Source organism: Drosophila nasuta, chromosome 4, assembly GCF_023558535.2.
Source record: "Drosophila nasuta strain 15112-1781.00 chromosome 4, ASM2355853v1, whole genome shotgun sequence".
Lineage (NCBI taxonomy): Eukaryota > Metazoa > Arthropoda > Insecta > Diptera > Drosophilidae > Drosophila > Drosophila nasuta.
The window spans coordinates 254434-280325 of record NC_083458.1 but is presented as its reverse complement, the minus strand read 5'-3'; the positions used below and the strand labels follow the sequence as shown (position 1 = coordinate 280325).

The following is a 25892-nucleotide window of genomic DNA, read 5'->3' as shown; positions in this document are numbered from 1 at the left end:
CTAGTAAAAGTTAGCGTCGAATTTTTGTTTTGCAGATTTTTCAACATTTTGACTATGTACATAATTGGTCAATACTTTAAAAATAGATAATTAACATATGTATCATTTCCCAATATATACTACATAGCAAATTATCATAGTTTCCGAGAAAATTCAAAATAACATCTACATTTTTCGATTATACGCTCTCCTAGACTTTTGTCTGAGAAGGCGCGCATTGTTATAATATAAACATAAAAATTCGAATGCTTTGCAATTTGTTTTATTCAAATCGTGATTTTCCTTTTCGAAAATCGCATTTTAGTAGAATAGTACACATTTTTGAATTTTTGCGCAATACCTAAAGTAGTCAAAGCGTTGCCAAATTTAAAAAATGGCGATCATGTACATACCTATTTATCATATTTATTACCCATATATATCCCCAACTTATTGGCCATGTCGCGCTATTTCATTCTATTCGAATCAAATAGATAAATATTTTGCTTTTGTTTTACCATGGTGGCAAATCGGTTACGCCGTTTTTGGGCCACCCCATGGTAATATTATTTTGGCAATAATCACAAGAAGAATTGAATTTTCATGAAAACGGCTTAACCGATTTGAATAAAACAAAAAGCAAAATATTTGTCTATTTGATTTTGAATAGAATGAAATAGCGCGACATGGCCAATAAGTTGGGGATATATATGGGTAATAAATATGATAAATAGGTATGTACATGATCGCCATTTTTAAATTTGGCAACGCTTTGACTACTTTAGGTATTGCGCAAAAATTCAAAAAATTCATGTACTATTCTACTAAAATGCGATTTTCTCGAAAAGGAAAATCACGATTTGAATAAAACAAATTGCAAAAGCATTCGAATTTTTATGTTTATATTATAACAATGCGCGCCTTCTCAGACAAAAGTCTAGCAGCGTATAATCGAAAAATGTAGATGTTATTTTGAATTTTCTCGGAAACTATGATAATTTGCTATGTAGTATATATTGGGAAATGATACATATGTTAATTATCTATTTTTTAAAGTATTGACCAATTATGTACATAGTCAAAATGTTGAAAAATCTGCAAAACAAAAAATTCGACGCTAACTTTTTACTAGCTTCGCAGATGTTAAGCGTTGCCATGCCAAATTGAAATTTATTTGTAATTTTCGCAATAATCACAAAAATTGAATTTTCTCGAAAACGGCTTAACCGATTTGAATAAAACAAAAAGCAAAATATTTATCTATTTGATTCGAATAGAATGAAATAGCGCGACATGGCCTATAAGTTCTGCAAATATTAAGAATAATTTGATGATAGCGTTAACATAAAGTTTTGCCGCTAACAGTGATCAAGTAAACTGCAAAATTACGATTTAAATAAGAATATTTAATTGCGTATATTTATTAATTATAACAAAGTAATATATATATAAATAGAGTATTTAAATGTAATTTTAAATTATAGTAATATTTGTTTCATTTAGTTATTTTCTGCAAGTATTTGAAGTCCCGCCAAAGTCCAAATGGTGTTATTTAACACTGACTGGTTCCACGCTGGTTCCAGTGATTTGATGCACCTGCGAAATGAACTTGTTTTTGCGGGTTAGAAAAGGTCAATTTTCTCAAAAACAGAAAATTGGATTGCAACCAAAATTGCTATATATCTTCCTTATAGTTGTATCTACGAAAGTATAATGTGCGCTATGGCCGACAAGAAAGTCAAAAAAGTTACGGTCATTAATCGGTAGCATTGATTTTTTGTGCTCATTTTGTATGGGGCTGGAGCTGAGGTTATCGTACTTTTTCTCAAATATCTCAAAAACGAAAAGTTTTAAAATTATGAATTTTGAGGGTATATTTATAAAACAATACTCTATAATTTGTTATAAGCCGATTTGGCCGACAACTCGTCAAAGCCGAGATATTTGCAAAAATGTTGCTACCCCAATTTTTCAATCACGATTTTAGTGCATAAATACTGCATGAAATTTGACGAACATGGATTTAATAGAAAGATAATTTAATTTTCTATTGTTTTGCATTCAAACTTTTTTAATTTTAGTTTAAATACCACGTAAAAAGACGAAAATAAAAAGTTTTTTTTAGCCGATATTTTTTTATCGATATGTGACGCTAAAGTTGCGGAGCTATCTTGACGCACATATAATAATCAACAATGTGGAAACAGTATATCGAAACCGTAAAATCAACTTTGGATTTTCAATACGATTTCGATATCGCTAATATCGATGCGATGTCACCATTCCCACACAGCACATTGCATGTGGAATGAAATTGTAGAAATAAATTGTTTTTTAAAATTAACATATTAAAAGCGAATATACCTTAACTAACTAATATACCACATTTACTGTTTGGAGCAGACGTTGTTGTCTTCAGTACATATACAATTGCTTGTCAATCTAGCGTCGAATGCTGCAGGTAACAAATGTTGCAGAGTCGAATGTAAAAAAAGTAAAATTACATGATGACATATAAAAGTACACATAGTGCAAATCGTTGACGTTGATCACCTGCAATATATTTTCAAGTTCTAAAGTATTCAAAAACGCATCACCACGCTGCATATTTGCATTGATTGTTGTTTTCCTAAATTTTTCTTCATGTCTTCCACATTTAATTTGAAAGTTGCGTTTGCACGCATGTACGACAACGTCGGCAAATGTGAAGAGTTAAGCATGATTGTGAAGTGTTTTGTCAGGACTTTTTGACATGTGCTGGAAAAGTTGCAACAAATGAGTCGAAACCTCAGCAGCATTTATTGTGTATGCATGTATGTGCGTCACATATATTTATGTGTAGCGTGCACATCATAATAACAGTGTTTATTAATCTCAACTACATACATAGATAAATATTTCATATTTTTGCTTAATTTCAGGTCCAGTCTTTGGCATATTATCAAACTGCTAAATTCTTTTAGGTGAGCTTGCAATAACCAATCATAGAGTCTACTAACTTGTCATCTCTTGAAGTAGTATTCAAATGGTTGTTTGACGCATTGTCAGCGGGTAATAATTCGCCCCCGATCGCTACGTATGTAAAACGGACCGAGCCGTTTTAACAACATTGTGAGATTTTCGTTATGCGACCTTCACCAACAAATTTATCAACACAAACGGAAATTTCAAGAAACATGCAGCCCCAAAATATGGTAAGTGAATTCTTAATAATGCTTGGCAATGTATCAAAAGTAAGTTATACCTATCGTAAGCCCGCAACCCAGTGGGGTAATTGTATGTAGTACAAATGTATATTACAATTCAGCGTTTTCATTCGAGACGATACACCATATGTGTCTGTATGAGGATTAAAACCAGATCAAGAGCTACCATTTGTCTTATATCCTTGCTGACATTGCAGTAAGACCAAGTTTGTTTCAAATTGATAACACGCACAAAAAACCCATCATAATCTTAAAATACATTATTTAGTAATATAAATTACACTTAGCTTCTAGACTTAAATGGGTGCTGGGTATCTTACAGTCGGACACAATCGACTTTTTTTATGAACTTACAATTTTTTTTTTGAAATTTCAACTTTGTTTTTATTATTGGTACAACTTTGATGTTAAGAGTTGTATTTAAAATTCATTGATTTTGATACTGTAATAGACGTTATTTGTGAAAATACAGGTTTCTGTATTACTAAAAGAGTTTTACTTTTAGAATAGTTGAGTCATACTATTTGATTATAAGTATTTGCTTTGAAAAATTTCAATATTATGTTGATTTTGATTCGAACTAAACTTCTTTTCTGAGATTTTATACTTATTTTTAATTTCCTTTCGTTCAATTTCAAATCTTAATAAAGAAACATCTGACTTCTAAATGCAATAAGTAAACAAAAATCAGTAGTTCTTTAGCAATCACGAATAGTTAGAAAATTAATTGTTAAATTATTTACTTTAAGGGCTTTGAAAACTCGGTTTAAAAAAATTCCTTACTTTGTACTTACTACGAACCTATAGAAAATGCCCAAAATATTTAAAATTAAAATTAAATTTGATATGTAGATTAAATAAAGAGATATTTTTCAAAGGTCTTCCATATTGTGATATTTGTTATCTTATTCTAATCCACTTCAAATTGTTGAAGTTCTATGTTCCAGTGAGTTGGAAACATGTTTGTTATCGAAAAAAGTTGGCTTTTCGCGGTCTTCAAATGAAGAAAATGTTATTATTTCTTTTTTGTTTAAGTTTTAAACTAAATAAATTCGAAGTTTTAATCTTCAGAAATAATTTCTGTCTATTTACCAGCCTTTTGATAATCGCAAAGATTTGAATTAGAGAATGAAGAATTCGAAGAAGAGAAAGAAATCTATAAAAGAGGTTTTACAAGATGATTAACTTCAATGGTTCACTAATTTTCGATTCGTAGATGCCTTTTATTCCCAAATTTCTCAATTTTGTTGCTTATTTTTGTTTATGTCGCTGGTTTTATTTATTTTTGGTTTGTATTTCAATTTGAATTACGTTATATTTATTGTTGTATTTGCTATATGTTTTTCATGTAGCGACGACAATATGAAATATTTTCAATCTGTTGTAGATTTTGCCGATAAATAAAAAAACCAACAAAAAATATGCCTCAACAATGCAACCGGTTGCTGCAGGTTCAAAGCCGCCATCTCTACCGCAACACAGTACAACACAGCCGCAATTTCAGATAAACAAGGCATACAATGTTGTATCAATATTAAAAACAACAACAACCACAAATGCTCAACAGAGTTCTCATATACCTTCATCACATCAGGCACAATCACATCAACAAAATCAGTCACAGTCCCAGCAAAGCTACGCAAATGTGCTAAACCATCGACCGTCGATGGCTCCAACACTCACAGTTGGATCTCAACAATCGCCGTCGTCAGTGATCTGTAGTGGCGGCAACATAATGAGTGTTAACAGTTGTCAAATCAACACCAGCGAGATGAGTTCAACTGCAATCTACAATCTTGCCGGTCCGCATAGGGCATCACAATTGACTGGCGCCAGCAGCGGAATCATCGACTCGAAATGTCGCTTTGTGGGAAGCGTTACAGCGTTATCTGTATCAGATATGACGAAAAGCTGCGCCGGTAACAATACCACAAGCAACAATGCTATAGTCTCCAATTGTACTACGCACTGTGTCAACTCTAACGGTACTGCTAACGGGAGTAATCACAATCAAAGCATTATAACATTGGCCAATTCGCATGGGCTCGCTGTTGGCACTTCTAGTGCCCCACCTTATGCTTTACATGACAAGGGTCTTCTAGGCGTTGTAAATGGTGTTAACGTCAGTTGTATCGATAATAGGAAATTCGACTATAAAAACAGTAATCTACTATCAAATAGTAGTTTCCAACCAACCCAAGAGGTAAAATACATGACTTAAACAAATCAGCGAAAATTTGTACAGCATTATCTGTTTTATTTCACAAGTGTATTTGTATGATATTATTATGTCTCCACATAACTGGTACAATTTAATTACAATTACAATTTTTATGTGAATTAATTCCTTTTGTGGTAGCAATCGATTTGACCACGAACTCTTATTCATATTAAGATCCATTATATACTTGTTCACTTTTTAAAATAACCTTGAGGGGTTTATTGCGATGTCAGTCTATTCATCCGTCACCTACCTTTTAGGAACTATGTAAGCTCCAGACAACGGGCTACAAACGTCCTTCTTGGGGTGTATTTTTGATATCTTTAACACAAAGTAGTAATGTTTTTACTTGTTCTTTCTTAGTATGTTTTTACGTTCAAGTTAATGTCCGCTCATTCCGACTAGCAACAATGGAGTGAAAAAATTTGTTAATTTTGTCGAATCTCCATAGTTTATTTGATTGGTAGGTCCATATGGTATAAAGAAGTTTCTTATAGTAAATTATGCTTTTCAACTAAAAATAAGAGTAAAAAAAACCTACAATCAAAATTTTTTTTTATATAAGCTCCTTTGATTTTATAACTTTGTGTCGGCAGAAAATGTATGTAACAGTCAGAAGTGGGCATCTCCGACCCGATTAACTATAGATCAGCATCAACAGCCGAGACGACAGAGCCATGTCTTTCTGTCCGTAAGAACACCTAAATCTCAGAGACTATTTTTTCATTTTGATTTTTGGTACATATAATGATACCTATGTATATCACTAACCATGTAATACATATGTAGAGCTTTAACTCTTGAAAGAGTCGAGCGCTGCGATTAGAATCCAGTGCGCAGAGTACGTCACACACTCAGTTCATTCACGGATCGAATTCGTAACGATGGGCACGAGCGTATGCGTCTATGTAACTACATGCTCGCCTATATTTATTTGATTGGTGGGTCCATATGGAATGCATTTGAAGTTTTGCAACGTGCAGTTGCCTTGCAGACAAGCAGCTAGCGCTAAAATATGTACACGTATTCTCGATCGGGAATCAAACTCGAACACCACAATATGTTAGGCTTGCAAACTATCAGCATAGCCAACGCAGTCCTTATGCAGTCGCCATTTAACTGCAAACATCCAAGACACGAGCAATTGTTATCGTCTTCATCTTTGAGATTTTCGTAGCGGCAAAACAAAATTGACGTGCTGCTTATCTGCGAGGCCAATGAACATTTGAAAACTTCACATGCATACACATCCCAATATAGGCGAGCATGTAGTTACATAGACGCATATAGACAAACGAAAGCACAGCGCAACGAAATACGCTCGTGCTCATCGTTCCGAATTCGATCTACGACTGAACTGAGCGTGTGAATTTCGAAATGAGCCAAAGACGCTCTGATACGTTTTGCTTCAAGAGTTAAGGCATCCGTGTATTATATGGTTTGTGCCTATATTCTTTAAAATTCCTGAATATTTTGTTGCAATCAGACAAAAATCACTAAAGAAATAGTTTTGCATGGGGAAAAACGCCTACTTACGACAGTTGCCTTGGCCGACAATACTATATTAAGCCTCTTACCTCTTAAAGTTAAAGTTAAATGGGTATTGGGTATCTCACAGTCGAGCACACTCGACTTTAACTTTCTTGTTTAAATTACATTTTGTTAAATCTCAAAATACTTCAAGTAAAGTTTAGCGAGGGTTTGAGGCTGAATCGCATAATTGCTCGTAATACTGTCAGATACAATATACCTCCACAAAAGCTATAACATTGATAAACATATTTGTATTTATTTGCGTAATCATTTTATATTAGCGTTTTGTAAATTTTATTCTTAATGTTTTTCCGATTTTTTGAAAATTTATTTTAAATGCAACGTTAAAACATCTTTTAAATATAGTTTTAAAAATATATATGTAATGGAGTTCAATTTGTTTACAATTAAAGTTCTATCGTCGTTATTACAGTTTGTGTCATCGGGTAACAACAGTTCTGGGAACACCCGTTCAAATCCACAAACTGGTGGAATATTTCGTGGACCTCCACCCACATCGAATGCTCCAAGAGGTCCCGGCGGTGGCAGCGGAAGTGCTCGACATGTGCATATGTCAGCAATGTATCCAAATGTAGTGCTACAGCAGTTCCCTCCATTTAGTCAACGCCAACCCACATTTCCAGCACCACATATACAATATGCTCCGGGACCCATTTCCTACTACCCCTATTCATATCTATCAACATTACCGCAACAACCACCACATTCACGAAGTGGGGTAGCGGTTAACACAAACGTAAACATTAACAATTCGATGCAGCCCGTGCAGCCCGGAGGTCCCAATGGACCATTGGTCCAGGCTGGTCCAGGGGCGTCATCGCCACAAATGCAACTACTGACTGGAGCAGTACAGTCGGGTACAAATACTGTACTCGGTGTCGGTGTCGGTGGCACTGGTACCGGTCAAGTAGGTGTTCCTCCAATGGTAGGTGTTGGTGTCCTCACACCGAACGTAACACCATCGGTACAAGCGCCGCCTTCAAGTAGACGACGTCATCAACATCGATTGCAGATTATTGATCCAGCAACACGAAAGAATATTCTCGACGATCTGGATAAAGTAAGTGCTACCCAAATATAATTAAGGACTGAACTCATAATTTTCATTGAATAATTTTATACATATTTTCAGAATAATTCGACTGCAGACGAATACCAGGATCAAATATCTGTTTCACATCAAGTGCCTGCGGCGACATTAGCCGCCGTTGTTCAACCAGATATGTCTTTATGCGCTCCACAGTCCGAATCAATTGTTACTGGTGTGGTCCTTCAAGGCAGTTTAGAAACAAGGGCCAATGTTCCGTGTAAAATAGGTATAACATCGATGTCATAATTTCAATTTGATTTCTTCTTATTAACAATACCTTTTATTTAGATCAAATCTCCGCTCATCGCCAAGATGGGGGTCAAACTCCAGTAGTATCAGCCATGTCCGATGCACCTTCTGTCGAAATATTACCAACTCCACAAAAGACCAAGAGCAAAAAGTAAGCCAATTAAAAGTAATTTCTCATCCTTGAACTTAAAGCCACGGCAATTTAATTGAATTGCAATCATTTACTTGCAGAATTCCTATAGTCGCTTCAAAAGATGAAAGTGAATTGTCTACTACATTTGCAAATGGTAAGTCCTGCATAATTCTCAAGTCTTATCACATATCAATCTATATACAATCCTACAATCCATGTAATTCTAAAGCTGCCTTATTTTTAAAGCTACTCAAAAATATCTACCGTCTTAATGATTCGTGAATATTTTATACAAAAAACTAAGTTATTAATGAAATAATTTGATAAGTCAAATTTTTTGTGCAGTTGCCGGGTGCTAATTGCTTTGGCTTACATTCGTATATTTTGTATTTCATAGTAAATTTTTAATACACTGCTATTTTGATATATTAAAATCAAGTGAGAAGACTACAATCGGGTTCGATTGAAAACCTGGAAATAGCGTATTTTGTGTAAAAGAATAAAACACATGTTAAAAACAATTTAATAGAGTAAAAATTTTGTACTTCTCTGACCAGCATAATCTTGGCAAACAGCGTGCGCATTCTGTAGGTAATAATTATTAATAATCATTAATACTTCTTAATTAGTAAGCAGGGATTCTTTTATTTAAATGCGACATTTTAATATGTTGTTCGTCGCTAACGAAGTCAAGATTGAAGGGGTACACCATTTCAAGAGTATCTGAAAATTATATTAAACGCATTTTTATACCCGCTACCCATGGGGTATTATAACTTTGTGCCTCAAATGTATGCAACACGCAGAAGGAGGCATCTCCGATACTGTAAAGTACAAATATTCTTGATGGGTCAACAGCCGAGACGATATAGCCATGTCCGTCTGTCAGTATGAAGTCTGATAAATAAATAACACAATCAATATTAATATTGATGATAAATATCAAAATTAAAGAGTTCTCTCCTGGGTACCGACAAGTTGAATCATGACCAATTGTGTCCCTGGTTACATGATTTGACTACAAAGTACGACAATGACTAAGTAGCGGTGCTCAATACTTGTAAACTTACAGGCGAGCTTAGGGAAATTATAGGCGCGCATTATTATTGAGGAAACTATGCCTTCGTATTAATGACTACCGCATTGATGCGTCTCCGTTCACGGTCTCTCAATAATTAAAGATGATCATAGTTTCGCAAACTTACCGTTGAGGATCTGCACAACGTCTGCATTCTGTCAACATCACAACAATACAATTTAATGACTTCAAAAATATTTTTACTTTTATTTGTATAAGATTTCTAATGGTATATAATAAAATGATCTATCAAGAAATTGCTTAATTTATATTATTGATCAGCGTGAACAAAGAAGGCGTTATAGTCATGCCCGCCTTTCTATCAATCAGTCCGAGTAAGAACTATGCGTATAATAATATGCCTAACAATACTAAAATCTACCGAAGTTTATATCTGTTATACTGATATAAAATAAGTAAGAAAGCTACTGTCGAGTGTGCTCGACTGTGAGATACCCGCTACCCATTTTGAATAAAAGCAGAATATTGCTGTAATAATCTCAAAATATTACAAAGAAATATGCATGTAAGCACCACCGGGTGGTTAAAAAAAAAAAAAAGGTTGTACCCCGAGCGGGCTCGAATTAGAGCACCACAACTTGCTAGGCTTGCACTCTACCACCAGAGCTATCGCATTACTTATGAACCCTTTATGCATACAGATACTAATATAGGCGAGCACGTATATACGTATACGCATAAATAGCAGGCGTTTTATCCCATACAAAAGTATTTCTTTAATAACATCCACGATTTTTATTTATAATTATTGTACATACGATTAAAAAAAAAAAGTTTGTATTTGTATTTCTTTAATAACTTAAACAATTTTTATCTGATCGCAACCAAATTTTCAGGAATCACAAATACCATTGTTATTATTGTATATACCAAAATTCGCAGTGTGAAAAGAAACTTGATCTGCTTGCAAACATAACAAATGCATTCGAAAAAAAATGTATAGCTTTATCTCTTATAGTCTCTGAGATCTAGATGTTCACACGGACATACGGACAGACAGACATGGCTAGATCGTCTCGGCTGTTGACGCTGATCAAGAATATATATACTTTAATAGGGTCGGAGATGCCTCCTTCTACCTGTTACATACAGTTAGCGCCACAAAAAAAGCCGCACTTTTAAGGGTTACGAATTTTAAACTTTCAGGGCCTGTGGTTTCATTATATGATTGCGGATTCGCTCAATTTTTTTTTTAACAAGTTAACTGATGGTATGTTTATAAAAGTGCATACCAATTTTTATTTTAAATTTGTTTTTAATGTTAAAAAAAATGTTGTTTTTGGTTTCACCCTAGTTTTAGCGACTTTTCACTATTATGGCAAACTTAATGAAAAAAATCATAAAAGTTATAATAATGAAAAAATTCAACAAAAACTATTTTTTTCCAATTGAACACCTTACTAACTATAAAAAAAATTTAAATCTAGGCAATTTAGCATTAGACATATTTTTTTAATTTAGCTTAATACTTAGAAATGCCGCCTTTGGCCTTAATTACAGACTTTACCCTATTGAGCATAAAATCGTAAATGGAACACAATTATTTCTTTGTTATATCGTGTATCCATATTTTTCTATAATTTGTTTTAGCTCCTCCATAGTTTTGGGCTTTCGCTTTTTTTGGCCCCATATAGGCCCCAACACTCTCGATTGGACTAAGGTCTGGGCTGTTTTCTGGCCAATCTAAGGACTTAATGCCCAATTCTTCCTTCAAATTTATTATTTTTAGATAGAAAAATGTTCAATTTATCTGAATAAGTTGTTTTGGTAACAATCGGACACTGAGTAACTCACAGATCGCGCTCGATGGCAAGGTGCAGAATCATCCTGAAAATGGGTTCTTCTTCTTCTTCACTTATGGACTCAGTGCTAGGCACAACCCACTTAAAATTATTTCTTTGTATTTTTCTGCATTGACCATACCCTGAACCATTAAAATTGATTTCGTTTTATATTTGGATAATCATCCTCATACCATAACGTACGGTGAATGCTTTACTGTGGCTATGCAGCAATTTTCAGAAAACCGTTACCCACGTCTAGGGCGCACCTTGAGAATTCCATCAGTTCCAATGAGATTAAATTTGAACTCATCTGAAAATAGCACTCTTTACCAATCAGAAGCAGTCCAATTTGAAGGAAGAATTGGGCATTAAGTCCTTAGATTGGCCAGAAAACAGCCCAGACCTTAGTCCAATCGAGAGTGTTGGGGCCTATATGGGGCCAAAAAAAAAAGCGAAAGCCCAAAACTATGGAGGAGCTAAAACAAATTATAGAAAAAATATGGATACACGATATAACAAAGAAATAATTGTGTTCCATTTACGATTTTATGCTCAATAGGGTAAAGTCTGTAATTAAGGCCAAAGGCGGCATTTCTAAGTATTAAGCTAAATTAAAAAAATATGTCTAATGCTAAATTGCCTAGATTTAAATTTTTTTTATAGTTAGTAAGGTGTTCAATTGGAAAAAAATAGTTTTTGTTGAATTTTTTCATTATTATAACTTTTATGATTTTTTTCATTAAGTTTGCCATAATAGTGAAAAGTCGCTAAAACTAGGGTGAAACCAAAAACAACATTTTTTTTAACATTAAAAACAAATTTAAAATAAAAATTGGTATGCACTTTTATAAACATACCATCAGTTAACTTGTTAAAAAAAAAATTGAGCGAATCCGCAATCATATAATGAAACCACAGGCCCTGAAAGTTTAAAATTCGTAACCCTTAAAAGTGCGGCTTTTTTTGTGGCGCTGACTGTACATTTCCTGCCGGCACAAAGTTATAATACCCTTCTACCGTATCGGTAGCGGGTATAAATATACCATGAAGTACAAAATACCAGTACCAGAATGTCAGCCAAAACAACTTAGATGCAGCAGTAGTCTTTTTATCCATATGTCCAATTATTCCCAATATGTGTAATTACACACGCTACCCATAGGGTAGAAGGGTATTATAACTTTGTGCCGGCAGGAAATGTATGTAACAGGTAGGAGGCATCTCCGACCCCACAAAATATATATAGTCATGATCAGCGCCAACAACCAAGACGATCTAGTCATGTCCGTCTGTCTGTCTGTGTGTCTGTCGGTCTGTCCGTATGAAACACTGGATCTCAGAGACTATAAGAGATAGAGCTATAATTTTTTTCCGACAGCATTTGTTATGTTTGCACGCAGATCAAGTTTGTTTCAAATTTTTGTCACACCCACTTCTACCCCGCAAATCAAAAAATCGAATAACAAGCGTTAGAGTTGCGAATTTTGGTATATATATATATAACTATATATGTATACATATAACTATATATATATATATATATATATATATATATATATATATATATATATATTATGAAACCAAATTTGCACACCAATAACTCCATTATTTAAGCATTCGAAGCACTATTGGAATACAATGAGCAACAGAGAAAACACGCAGAAATGATTTCGCTATAGATACTGAAAGAAATAAATGTTACTCAATAAATGTTTGAGTTGTAATATTCTCAAAATTTGTCAACACAATATACCACAAAATATTTAAAAATAGTAAAAGCATGTCAGATTGTATATTTGGTATATTGAGGTGGTACTACATTCAAAATATACTATCGAGTGCAAAATATACCAGATTGTCAGCCAAAGCATATAAGAAGTGGGCGGTATTGTCCATACAAAAAAAAGTATTTCTTTAATAACTTCCATAATTTTTATCTGATCGCAATCAACTTTTCAGAAATCATAAATTCTTTACTTATTATAGTATACACAAAAGCTCTAGCTTTAAATTTACGCTTGTTATTCGATTTTCGTTGATTTGCGGGGGTGGAGGTGGGCGTGGTAAAAATTTAAAACAAACTTGATCTGCGTGCCGGCAGAAAATGTATGTAACAGGTAGAAATAGACATCTCCGACCCTATAAAGTATGTATATTCTTGATCAGCGTCAACAGCCGAGACGATCTAGCCATGTCCGTCTGTCCGTATGAAACACTGGATCTCAGAGACTATAAGAGATAGAGCTATAATTTTATCGACAGCATTTGTTATGCTTGCACGCAGATCAAGTTTGTTCCAAATTTTTGCCATGCCCAACTTCCGCCCCCTCAAATCAAAAAAATCGAGTAACAAGCGTGGTTTTAAAGCTAGAATTTTGGTGTATACAATAACATCAATAGTATGTATGATTTCTGAAAATTTGGTTGCGATCAGATAAATATTGTGGAGTTATTAAAGAAATAGTTTTGTATGGGCAAAAACGACTACTTACTGGGGGGTCTTAGCTGCTTTGGCTAAATATCTGGTATATTGTGCCGTCTATGGTATATTTTGAATGTGGTACTATGTCGATATACCAAATATATCATTTGGTACATTCTAAGTATTTTTGCAGTATTTTCGGTATGTTTTGAATACCGGAATATTTTGGGCTTTTATTCAAAATGGGTAGCGGGTATCTCACAGTCGAGCACACTCAACTGTAGCTTTCTTACTTATTTTGATCAGCGTTTACGAGTGATTTGATAACGCCGTTTCCGTTAGAGAAACAATTCTTTACGGAGATCAGTGTTCGCTCATTTACTTACATATTATTACGTTTAAAAATTATGCAAACTGATCTAAATAATCCCTATCGGATAAAAAATGATTGTTATTTCGGAAACTATTTTATCACGTTGGGTGCAACTAAAATTCTTTGATTAATATTGTGGCTAATTACTTAAATTCTGTTAAACATCTTCATCAAAATAATAAAACAAAAAACAATAGGACTTACGTTACGGGAAAGCTGACTGACTGACTCACAAAACTGTGCTTTTTTGGAATTAGCAAACGTTTACAAGGCTTTGTCCATCGTTTGTCCATCAGACCAAAAGAAGATTTCAACCCAGTTTTGGCTTTAAGATTAAACATTACAAATAGAATATTTAAGTCATGTTCGCATCAATTATGTCACAGATACTCGTAATACGCCATGTCAGCGGTATATAGATATTCATCTGATTTATTCTTACTTTCTACAAATGGCATACAAAGAAAATTATATCAATACTGATTATTATTTGCTCTGTAGTACCACTTTTGTCAACCAATCTAATTTAAGTTGTCTGGAACTGTTTGTTATGCTCTCGAAGAGGTGTCATTCCTCTTTCTATGCTAATTTCATTGATATGTTTAGCTATTTCAATATAAGCATGCATACTAACACGTATGTAAATAACAGAGAGATAAGATGAAATGGCTAGGGTTGTTCTCATATCGTTTTATTCTAGTATAACCGCATGCGTAGGAGCTTATCTAAGAAAGAATAAAATTGAATGCTCTTCTCTCTCTTTATCTCTCTTACTTATATGCGCAGAGTTGTTTTGGTTCATTCATTTGCTTCCGCACACGATCACCACGTGTTTTTGGGTGTAGTTGCGAGAGTGATACAATTGTGTGTGATTGTGTTGGTATTCACGTTTGCTTTAGCCCTGAGATATTAAGGCTAACTTGCTGTTATAGTAGCTTGTTTATGGCGCTTTCTCCTCTTACTGTTTGTTTTGCACAGAAACGATTTTAGTTTTGCTTGCTCCCTGCTCCCTACTCAAACCGCGGTCGGTCCGTCGTTCGTTGATCGCGATCATTCTGATTTCCATTTAAAAGTACTGCTGCGATTTAATATCAGCTGTCTATGTATAGAACTTTGAAATAGATTGACGGGAGGGACATGTTTTCGCCTTTATTGAGAAAAGAAATATTGAGTATTCTAGAAGTAGAGAAGAACAGATTTCTATAGACTTCATGTTGATATTATTTATGTATATATTTTTGCGAGCACATCAGACACATTTAATGAATTCACCTACACAATTGGGTTAATTTACTTTTAATGGGAACCATTCCATCAATTAACGAATGACCTTTATATATATATATATGTAAATCCTTTTTTATTATTGCCAAAATTGCTGCGAAATCTATAATGGACAGAATTATCTATAGTTGATCTACCTATGGGTATGTTTCATATTGGGTAAACTCTCGTAAGTCATTTTTGCGAAAAAAACGTGATCGAAATTTTTTCCGGAAATTTTTTTGTGTAAATAACTTTTTAAATGGCAAAAGGAACGATACTGAAAATATTGCAATTTTTATTAATCAGGCCACATATGACAAATTAACAAATTTCAATGAAGTAAATCGTAGACTCCCTTGTACTATTTTTTTGTTCTTTTTGTGCTTATCTTATTTTCACAAATAAAAAATGGGTTTAGTAAAACCTTGGCAACCTTGATTAACAGAATGACAATTGCTCACAATAAAAAAGTTAAAAAATAATGATGTCAATAAATTTACAACAAAATTCAAGTGTCACTATTAAGAGTTTTATATTGGTTGTGGATTTTTTGGGAGCACATCTGCTATGATAAAGAAAATATAAAAAAGAAATAAACTAAAAATACAACATTTGAGGCGTCTGTCTCTTCGGATCGCTAAGATGTACCTATTTGAGTAGTCGGTGCATATGCAACCAAACAAGGCTAAGCTAACTCGAATACAGATCAAAAATACGTCTATCTATAGACATGTATTAGAAATTTTGCAAATTTTGATGTATATATTTCACGGACAGTATTATTGCCCCATTTATGTGACAAAATATTTCGAATAAATTTTTTTAGCAGCTTGAAAATAGGGTGAAAAGTTTGGAGATAAATCTTTCCAATTTTATTGAGAAATGTGCTTACTCGGAAAACGAATTTATTTTTCAACAATATGGGGATCCGAAGCATACAGAAAAATCTCAAAAGAATGGAAAGAGGCAACATTTTAAATTGATAAAGTAGTTAGCACAAAGTCCCGATTTCAATCCAATTAAAAATCTTTGGTCAATCGTGTAAAAATGGGTCCATGACGCATGGACAACCTTTGGTAGCGGGTTCAACCCAAATGGAGTGAAATTATAAAACCCTATTAAAAAATTGGTAGACAGCATGCCACACCACTCAAGAAATTTTGTTTCCAATAAAGGTCTTTTAATATTACTTTAGTTATTAAAACTTGTCAAACGTGAAAAATTGGGTTTATGCGGCTATTTTTACTTTTGAACTCTTCGAATTCTTCTCTATCCTCATTTTTTGCCTATAAAGAATAATATAATAAAAATAAAACAAAATTCAATGTTGAATCGTGAACATACACTCAATTTGGTTCGCCACTGTATGTATAAATGTCTATTGGTACGGGATCTGACTATTAATGTCTAAAATTAAAGATTTGGTATAATGCCATTCTAACGATCATCGGATTCATCTTAACGCGTGAAGTTCGCGTTCCGCTGTTTTTGAAGTAAAACCGAGCAATTTATCATCGGACCTAAAATTTGGCCAAACACAAATAGTATAGGCGAAATTGTGTTTTAAAAAAGAATTTCTCCAATTCTTAAAAATGTTCAATAAATTTTTTAATTTTAATTTTTGAATTACTTGCTTGATGTTGCAAATATAAATGTTTATAAGTAATGCTGTTTTATTACTAAGCAAAATTTTGCTATAATTATGATGTATTCTTATATTATATATAATCTCACCTGCTAAGCTAAAAAACTGGAAAACTACGATTTTCATTTTTATTTTATTTCTCTCATATTATATTTATATATTTATTTTATTAATGGTGATTACATTGCATTCGACCTATGTAATAAATTGTTTACAATAATTTCGATTCAAATAATTTAATGTTCTGATTCCAAAACAATCATTAGGTATAAGTAAATGAAAAATCATCAGTATTAATTACTAAGAAAATTCGCATATTTAACTACATGTATATTCTCTTTTGGATTTAGTCAAAGTGGATAATGCTGCGGCAGAAGAAAACACAGCTATTGATACGACGACGAATGAGAGTAGTATACAGCCCAAGAAACAGCCAACAGAATCTGTTGCACTTCAAAGTCATCAACAGCATAATTATTCGCAACTGCAGGAGCAATCGCATCTCGAAAACCAACAGGAACAACAGCAAACACAATCAAAGTTCATGTCGCCTGAGCAGATTGATATTGTTGAGATCGATCCCAAAAACGATTCCGCTAAAAATAGAAATGAAGTATCATCGTTAAAACAACAACTAACATCTGAGAATCTAGTAGCTGAAAGTTCCGACCATGTCTCCAACATGCCCAATATGATAGAACAAAATGTTTCACAAGTAGTGGATGGATTTGTTGGGCAGACGACTAATGATTCGACGATGCCTTTATCGCTACCCCATCAAATCACCTCTCACGAAAGTTACCCTGATGAAACTGATCGTGCTCAAAATTTGTTACAGACTGAAGGAGAATCAAATATTGTTGAATCAGTTAAAGAACAATCTGCTGAGAGTGTGGATAATATTGTTGCAGCAGAGCTTGCACCAACAACTGAAGCAACACAAGTAATACAACCAAGTATTGTATTGAAAGATAAAGAGCGAAATGAGGAAGAGGAAGGAATATTGATCGGCACATCCGCCTCCAGCGCAGAATCGTCTTCATCCTCATTTGCTACATCGTTGATTAATTATAACAAAGATCAATGGTCTCCCAGTAATCCGGGTGGCAAAAAACAATATGATCGTGAGCAACTGATGCTGTTGCGTGAAGCGAAAGCGTCACGTGTCCAACCCGAAGTCAAAAATGTTTCAATACTACCGCATCCAAATCTCATGCCACTATTTATGCGCAACAACAATAACAACAGCAATAAGCGTGTACAATCAATGGTGGGTGTAGTTGGAGGAGGTGGTAATCGTAACAACGAGTCTATGGGTGGCAATTTCGTAGGCAAACAATCGCATGTTTCCATGTCCGGTGTGCAAGCGGGGGGCAGAAGTAGCATGAAGGGCATGATCCATGTGAATCTGTCGCTTAACCAAGACGTCAAACTCAATGAAACTGAAAATGCTTGGCGTCCGCGAACCCACAATAAACAAGATTACACTGACATTGGTGAGGGTTCCAACAATAAGAACAGTCATGAGAAAGATGAACTTGTGCGCCGCGTCCGTGGTATTCTTAATAAACTAACGCCAGAGCGATTTGATACTTTGGTCGAAGAGATAATCAAGCTGAAAATCGATACACCCGATAAAATGGATGAGGTGATTGTACTCGTGTTTGAGAAAGCTATTGACGAGCCTAATTTTTCTGTTTCTTATGCTCGACTGTGCCATCGGCTAATTAGCGAGGTGAAGGCGCGCGACGAGCGAATGGAAAGTGGCACTAAAACAAATTTGCAGCATTTTCGAAATGCTTTATTGGATAAAACAGAGCGCGAGTTTACACAGAATGTGTCGCAAAGCACGGCCAAAGAGAAGAAACTTCAACCGATTGTAGATAAAATCAAAAAATGTCAAGATCCAAATGAGAAGGCAGAGCTGGAAGCTCTGCTCGAAGAAGAAGAGCGTAAAATTCGACGTCGTTCTGGTGGCACTGTTCGCTTCATTGGGGAGCTCTTTAAAATATCTATGCTAACGGGCAAAATTATTTACTCATGCATCGACACACTGCTTAATCCGCATTCAGAGGATATGCTCGAATGCCTATGTAAACTGTTGACGACTGTTGGCGCGAAATTTGAGCAAACACCGGTGAATTCTAAGGTTTCCAGTCGTTGCTATTCACTTGAGAAATCCATATCACAAATGCAGTCGATTGCATCCAAAACCGAAAAAGATGGGGCCAAAGTCAGTTCGCGAGTGCGTTTTATGCTGCAGGATGTTATTGATTTGCGCAAAAACAAATGGCAATCGACCCGAAATGAGGCACCCAAAACCATGGGACAAATTGAGAAGGAAGCGAAGAATGAACAGCTATCGGCACAATATATGAACTATAGTGGCTCATTATCATCATCGTCCTCAAGTGCCAATGGACCCCAGGCTGGTGGTCCAGGTGGTAAACGTGACGATCGTGGTAATGGTCGATTTGATGGACGATCCACTGGTGGAGGGTATGGTGGCAGTCATAGTCAACGCATTGACGTAGGTAGCAATCTACGACATCAACAATTAGGCGGCAACAGCAACAATGGAAATAGCAATTCGAATAGTGGTGGTGGAGGAGGAGCTAACAGTGCTCACTCCAATGGTAACAATGACGACAACACGTGGCATGTGCAGACTAGCAAAGGTAGTCGCTCTCAAGCAGTTGATAGCAACAAACTGGAAGGTCTGGTAAGTCTTTTTATGAAATTGAGAAGGTGATGCGCAAAATTAAGAAATAAATGTATTTTTCGATCGTTTTATTAAACGATAGTTTAATAAGTAAAAGTGTTTACTAATATAAAACTTGCTATGCTTCTAGACATTACAACTTAATCAGAATTTGGATACTAAAAAAATGGGAGGAGTATCTCAATTTATTTGGAATAATGCTAGCAGACAATCTTCAACACCAACCACAACACCGTCAAATTCATTTGCTGCACTTTCTTCTCTCATTGACAAAAACATGTCCGACCGTGATCGTGATCGCAGTGGACCCAGAAATAAGGGATCTTATAACAAGGGGTCCATGGAGAGAGATCGTTATAACGACCGAGGTAAGTGATTATAATTACTAATTGTTTAGCACAAAATAAAAATTTTCATTTCATAGGCATCCACTCTAGAACTGGTTCGTCACAGGGATCGCGGGAGAATTCTTCGTCACGGGTTGCACAGCAGCACTCTCAAAACCGCGGTGGAATGCTTAACTCGACTTCATTACAAAAATCAGCTAGTCACTCCAAGTACACACAACAGGTGCCACCTGCTAGACTTTCTAACAAGGTATGTTTTTTTTTTTTTTTTTTTTTTCTATGTCTTAACTAACTTACGAGTATAGATTGCGTAATAAGTCAATTTTTGAACCACAAGTCAAAATTAATATAAGTGTTTGTACCAGCGAACTGCAGTTTATGTTATAATAGAAAACTTTTAACTCAGCGTGTCAACTTAATACGAAACAAAAACAAATATAGTGAAATTTTTAAAACGTGTTTAGATTTGCAACTATTTCAATTGGTTTTTTATCATAAGGATTATTAGTTTGCGATTATGTTTTAACATACTTTTGTGTAGCTTCCCTTATTTTCTTACCCAGACAATCATCTTTGAAAACAAACAAGAATATGAAAAATATAGAAGAAAAATTTAATAAATTATTATTAAATACGGAAATTGATGCGGCACTAGGTAAAATTAAGTATTTATTTGTATTTACATATGTATTAAAATTAAATTAAATTAAATAATTGACTATCCTTTTGAACTTATTTAAATGTAATTTAAAAATCGATCTATTGTGTTAAAGCAAGTTAATTTATAAAAAAATTAAGCGACGCAACATGAAACGCAATATCATTTGTTGAATAAAAGCGATACAGGACTAGACTGGGCTGCATCATTGAAAATTTCGGAAAATTACAACCTTCCGCCGCATAATTCCATAAGTGGGTGCGGAGATTCAATGAATTAACGATACAGTATCGCATAATTCATCGTCTTCATGCCTAAGTTTGTTTACTTTGCACTTACTTTTTGAATCCTAGTATAAATAAAAAAGATGACTTTTGGAAAGAGTAAGTTTCACATTACAGATCTAGATCAAGATGAATTGTATAAATCAAAATAATTTTTACATTTATTTTCGACATTTTTTGAAATACTTAAAACAATATGATTAAAATTTGTCATAAATCTATGTAGTGGATTTTAAAACAAAAAAACATGTTATACAGGAATGTTAGAAATGTTAAAAAAACCAAAGATTATGCGTGCAGGTCAAATGACAATGACACTGTGACCTAAGGGAAGTAAGTTGGTACTTTACCATTAATTTTTGATACACACAAAAATATCAATATTCTTCATAAAATTTGTTTGCGATCAGATATTAATTGTAAAAATTCTGTATGTGTGGGAAAAAACACGAACTTAATACAGGTTAGTTTGATTTTGATGACAAACTGGTATGATTTGAGCTCCATGGCATATTCTTAACATTTTTAATGGTATATTAATTTGACGTTATTTAAAATGAATACCGCACTGTTTTGCTTTTATTTACAATGGCGAGCGGGTTTGTAGCAATTGAGCACAAGCTACGGTTGAGTTGTGCAGGCGGCATAAAGAAAAAATAATTGTTACACATGATTCTAAGCTCGTTTTTTATGCATTAAATATAGATCTAGAGACAAACAAAAAACTGAACAAAAACATTGTTTGAAAAATTCAAAATTATAAAGTTTAAAATTACAATTGTTGAAAATACCGAATTGCTTTTATATGATGAAAAATTTATATCCAGCTGAGATTTATTGCACAATCTATCTTATATTAATATTTTAGTGAGTTAGTGACAGTCAATCAAGAAAAGTTTTTAACAGTACGTAGTATATAGCCTACTAATGCTTACATATTCCGACAGGCTATGGGAACCGCTCTTAGCAACAATAGCGCCGGAAACGTTGGCGGCATCTACAGAGGCAGCGATCATCAGTTGCCTTCATCAATTGCTTCATCATCTATATCTAATTCTGCATCGCAATCGAGAAATGTTGCGCCACAAGCGGTGTTTGTTGAACCACGCTCCACTGACCTGAAGCTTTTTAAATCAGTCGTCTCCGATCTTATCGATCTGGCGACGACATCTAAGAAAACGGACACTTTAACGGTAGTCGAATGTTTCAAACGGATATCGGAACAACAACGCTGTGGCTTTTTGTTCTATATTCTTACCGATTATTTGCATTTAGCGAATGTTGATAAACAGTACAGGCGATATTTAGCTAATATGATTGCGACGCTTATCCAGGAAAATTATATTTCCGTCGAGCACTTTCAGCTTGCATACAAAGAATTTACCGAGTATGCAAACGATTTAATTGTTGATATTCCAGATTTATGGTTATATGTTCTTCAATTTGCTGGTATGTATCTACGCTATTTATCCGAAACAGAACAGGGTGGCTAGAAACTAATTCTAGTCATTTTACTTGCCAATTTGACATCATCTGGTACATGAATGCACTTCAACAACGCAATCATTTTGTCTATAATTGTAGGTCCCCTCGTAGTAAAGAAAGTTTTGACACTCTCTGATTTGTGGACTAAAAATCTGCGAGATAATCCATCTTGCGAGGGTAAACATTTCCTTAAAACTTACTTAACATATTGTACGCGGGAAGTTGGACCTAACTTTACTCGAAACATGTGGAAGAAGTTTAACATACGTTGGGTTGACTTTATGCCTGACAGCGAAGTGAAAAATTTCATTGAATCCAATGTAAGTTGTCTCTTCCTTTCTTTAAATTTTCTTTGTAATACATTATACGTTTGTATGTGAAGAGGTTTGAATACGTCGAGAGTGAATTGAAAAAACCAGTGATTGAAGAACGCATGTCCTTGGAGAAGCACATCGAAAATGTGATAGAACATATTGAACACTTAATAAAGGAAGGTTCAACTGCAGATTGCGTCATTGATTACAGTAATGTAAGTTGTGTCTCTATTTTAATTTATTGATCATAAAATCTTAAATATTTTTCTATATCTTTTATTCTAGGGCAATATAGTTGTTCCCGATAAAATTTTTATTAGAGGCTTGACTAAAACTCTTTGTAACTTTGCAATTGTCTATAAAGAACATAGTTATAAGCTTGAACCTGAAATTTTTCAAAAAGTTTGTATACCAGTTTTGCAACGTTATATTGATTCCAACGATGACCTACAACTTGAATGCTTATATGCAGTGCAGCTCCTTGTCCATAGCTTGGAGCATCCTAGAGGTTTGGTAAATCCGATTTCTTATAAAATCTTGTATCAAGTATAGTTCTCTTTTTAGGATTATTAAGTGAATTATTTGGTGAGCTTTACGATGGTTATGTAATACAGAAGGAATCGCTGTGTATTTGGCGCGACTCAAAAGAGCAATCCGCTGGCAAGGGTAAGAGTTTAATATATATAAAAAGAAGTAACTTAATACAATATAATTGCTTGTAGGTGTGGCTGTGAAAAGTCTTAATCCATTTTTCAACTCTATATTCAATGATGAAACCAATTAACGCATAATTGTGTACTCGAAGATAACAAATAACGCGAGATAGGGCAAAAAAACTAAACACATAAAAATATCAAATTGCAAGAAAAAAAATGAATTTATATATGTATGTATATATATAAATATATATAGAAAGATCATGGAATAAGGCCCAGAGAAATTCGTTTGTTCTGCCACAATACACGATGTTATTGTATAGTATAGTATGTTTATGCAATCCAATAAAAACATATAAATTGTATAACTGTGTAAGCATGTGTACTATAAATAAAGCAAACCTAAAGAAATTTCAAAGTTGTAATTGGTTGCTACAAAAGTAATAATGCTTACTACCATATGAGAGCGTTTGCAGAGAGCTAGAAAGCTGATAGGTTTTATAAAAAAATTATGATCTGCGCATTCACTTTCATTATTAACAATGCCGAAAGTGGAAGAATAAATATATAACAAGAGTGCGATTTAAAACAAAAAGTTTGATTCGAAAAATTATAGAAATAATGGTCAGCCTAATCGTTTATATTTTTATCTCTAAGAGATTAACAATCTATTTGTAATTTGATGAATGATAAAACCAATTTAAATATAATGTTTTTAAAGGTGAATCAACGCCCAATTCGTATTTGTACTTAATTTGGTAATATTTAAAATGGTATACAAATCAGAAATAGAGCTATAATTTTCGACAGCACTTGTTATGTTTGGACGCGGATCCAGTTTGCTTCCAATTTTTGCCACGGTCACTTCCGCTCCCGCAAATCGATAAAAAACCAATAGCAAGCTTAATTTTAAAGCTAGTATTTTTTCAGATAATAATTAAGAAATACTTAAGTATGGAAAACTATGTGTACTGTATATGTTGTACTCCAAGGTATATTTGGAATGTATTACAATGTCAATATCCTAAATATTGTCTTAGGTGTACTTTAGTATTTTTACGGTATATTTGTAGAATAAAGTTTTATCGAAAATGGGTAGCGGGCGACTACAATAATATTTTATTAAGATAAACACAAGAATTTATGAATATGTCTCCACTGTTGCTCGCTAGTATACGAGCACAGCAGAACAAGAAACTAACAAGTTTATGCTGTTATTGATGGCTACGTATGCAAATTAATCAATTCAGTTGTACTGAATAAAAAAATATATTTTTGTTTGTTGGGAGCTGCAAGCTTCCGCTTTATTCGGATATTAAATTAAAACTACAAAGTACAAAAGTGGACTTATGCTGCAAGTCAGCTAAGATGGGACAAAACTTTTTTATGTTTATACAAAACGGATGATGAAATCAAAGCTCGAAGTGTGAAATGCAATTGTGTTTACAATTGTGCTTTGACATGTCAGCATTCGCTGTACATTTTAGGTTTCCGCATTATGATCTGGGCTTTACGTTAATTGTGTTTATGCTAAAGCATAATTGTTTACATCAAAAATGACTGCGAAATTGGAATTGGACTAATTGGAAATATGCTGAAGTGAGTAATCGAAAGTGTTTATATTTCCAATACGATTTGTTATGTGAGCTGGGTGATAACTTGCACGAATTTTTCATGCATACTCCGCGACATAAAAATGGCGCGCCGTGAAGTTTTATGAATTCTTCATTTATATGTGAGCAATTTTAATCCATTTTACTTTTTTTGTGTTGTTTTGGAATTCTCTGGGATATATTTTAGATTGTTTATTAATTTGTAGATTCCTGCCTGCTTGTATAACGTTTTATGATATTTGTTTGTTTTGACAAATCTTTGTGTGTTTAAGGGTATACTTGACACGAGTCAAGAGGAAGTGAAAATTTTAGAAGTAGCCAAACAAGAAGTAATCACAAAGCAGGTCAATTCAAAGAAGCGCGTTCTATCGTGAGAATTCACATTTGGTTTAAAAATTCAGTTTGTAGCATCTAGGATTTGGCTTAAGTTCTTCTAGAAGTCCAAGAGTATTATTAATAATGACATAGTTGGATCCTGCATTTAACGTTGATCATGCACCTTTCATGATGATAAGGGGTTTATAAAACGGAATCGATGCTAAATCTTAAAGTTATGATCTAGGTATTCATACGGACGGCTAAGCGTCTAAATGCCTAAAAATAAATTTAGATTCTGTATCCCAACTTTCGCGTGTTGCTAGCGCCGCATTGCGAAAAACTCTCCACACGTTTAAACATTCTGCTTTTCAACGTTATAGAATTGTTGATGCCAGTCGTAAATACGATACATTGCGAGCTGGTAATTCTCGTGTTCTTGTTAAATGAAGTGGTAAAATTTTTTCTGACGACTAT

General features: G+C 34.1%; 1 protein-coding gene and 1 long non-coding RNA gene across 5 annotated transcripts; one reads left to right on the top strand and one right to left on the bottom strand.

Annotated features, from left to right (window-relative positions):
* The first annotated feature begins 2246 nt into the window (after positions 1 to 2246).
* Positions 2247 to 24585, top strand: LOC132794977 (eukaryotic translation initiation factor 4 gamma 3). Of its 4 annotated transcripts, none has more exons than XM_060805339.1 (17): positions 2247 to 2440; positions 2901 to 2942; positions 2998 to 3173; positions 4573 to 5388; positions 7373 to 8020; positions 8093 to 8276; positions 8339 to 8450; positions 8531 to 8586; positions 17372 to 19743; positions 19874 to 20111; positions 20168 to 20340; positions 21980 to 22481; positions 22617 to 22837; positions 22900 to 23046; positions 23117 to 23339; positions 23396 to 23497; positions 23554 to 24585. In XM_060805339.1, exons 3-17 carry the CDS (start codon positions 3105 to 3107, stop codon positions 23613 to 23615), a joined length of 5925 nt encoding a protein of 1974 aa, XP_060661322.1. In that variant the 5' UTR covers positions 2247 to 2440; positions 2901 to 2942; positions 2998 to 3104; the 3' UTR covers positions 23616 to 24585. The 4 variants fall into 4 exon arrangements, with proteins under 4 accessions (XP_060661322.1, XP_060661323.1, XP_060661324.1 ...); XM_060805340.1 differs by having other exon boundaries at positions 2995 to 3173; XM_060805341.1 differs by lacking the exon at positions 4573 to 5388 and having other exon boundaries at positions 2250 to 2440; positions 2901 to 3173.
* LOC132794979 (uncharacterized) lies at positions 5431 to 6721 on the bottom strand. Its single transcript, XR_009633399.1, has 3 exons — positions 6178 to 6721; positions 5948 to 6121; positions 5431 to 5849 (listed from the first exon to the last, which is right to left on the bottom strand). It is a non-coding gene; the product is annotated as an uncharacterized LOC132794979 (long non-coding RNA).
* Positions 24586 to 25892: the final 1307 nt, after the last annotated feature.

What these genes read in the sequence shown, in the direction of transcription:
- LOC132794977 (XM_060805339.1), top strand. Translation starts at nt 3,105, where the DNA reads ATGCGACCTTCACCAACAAATTTATCAACACAAACGGAAATTTCAAGA. An exon ending in CAAAAGACCAAGAGCAAAAA is followed by an intron (nt 8,451 to 8,530) that starts GTAAGCCAATTA and finishes ATTTACTTGCAG; the next exon opens with AATTCCTATAGTCGCTTCAA. An exon ending in TAGCTTGGAGCATCCTAGAG is followed by an intron (nt 23,340 to 23,395) that starts GTTTGGTAAATC and finishes TTCTCTTTTTAG; the next exon opens with GATTATTAAGTGAATTATTT.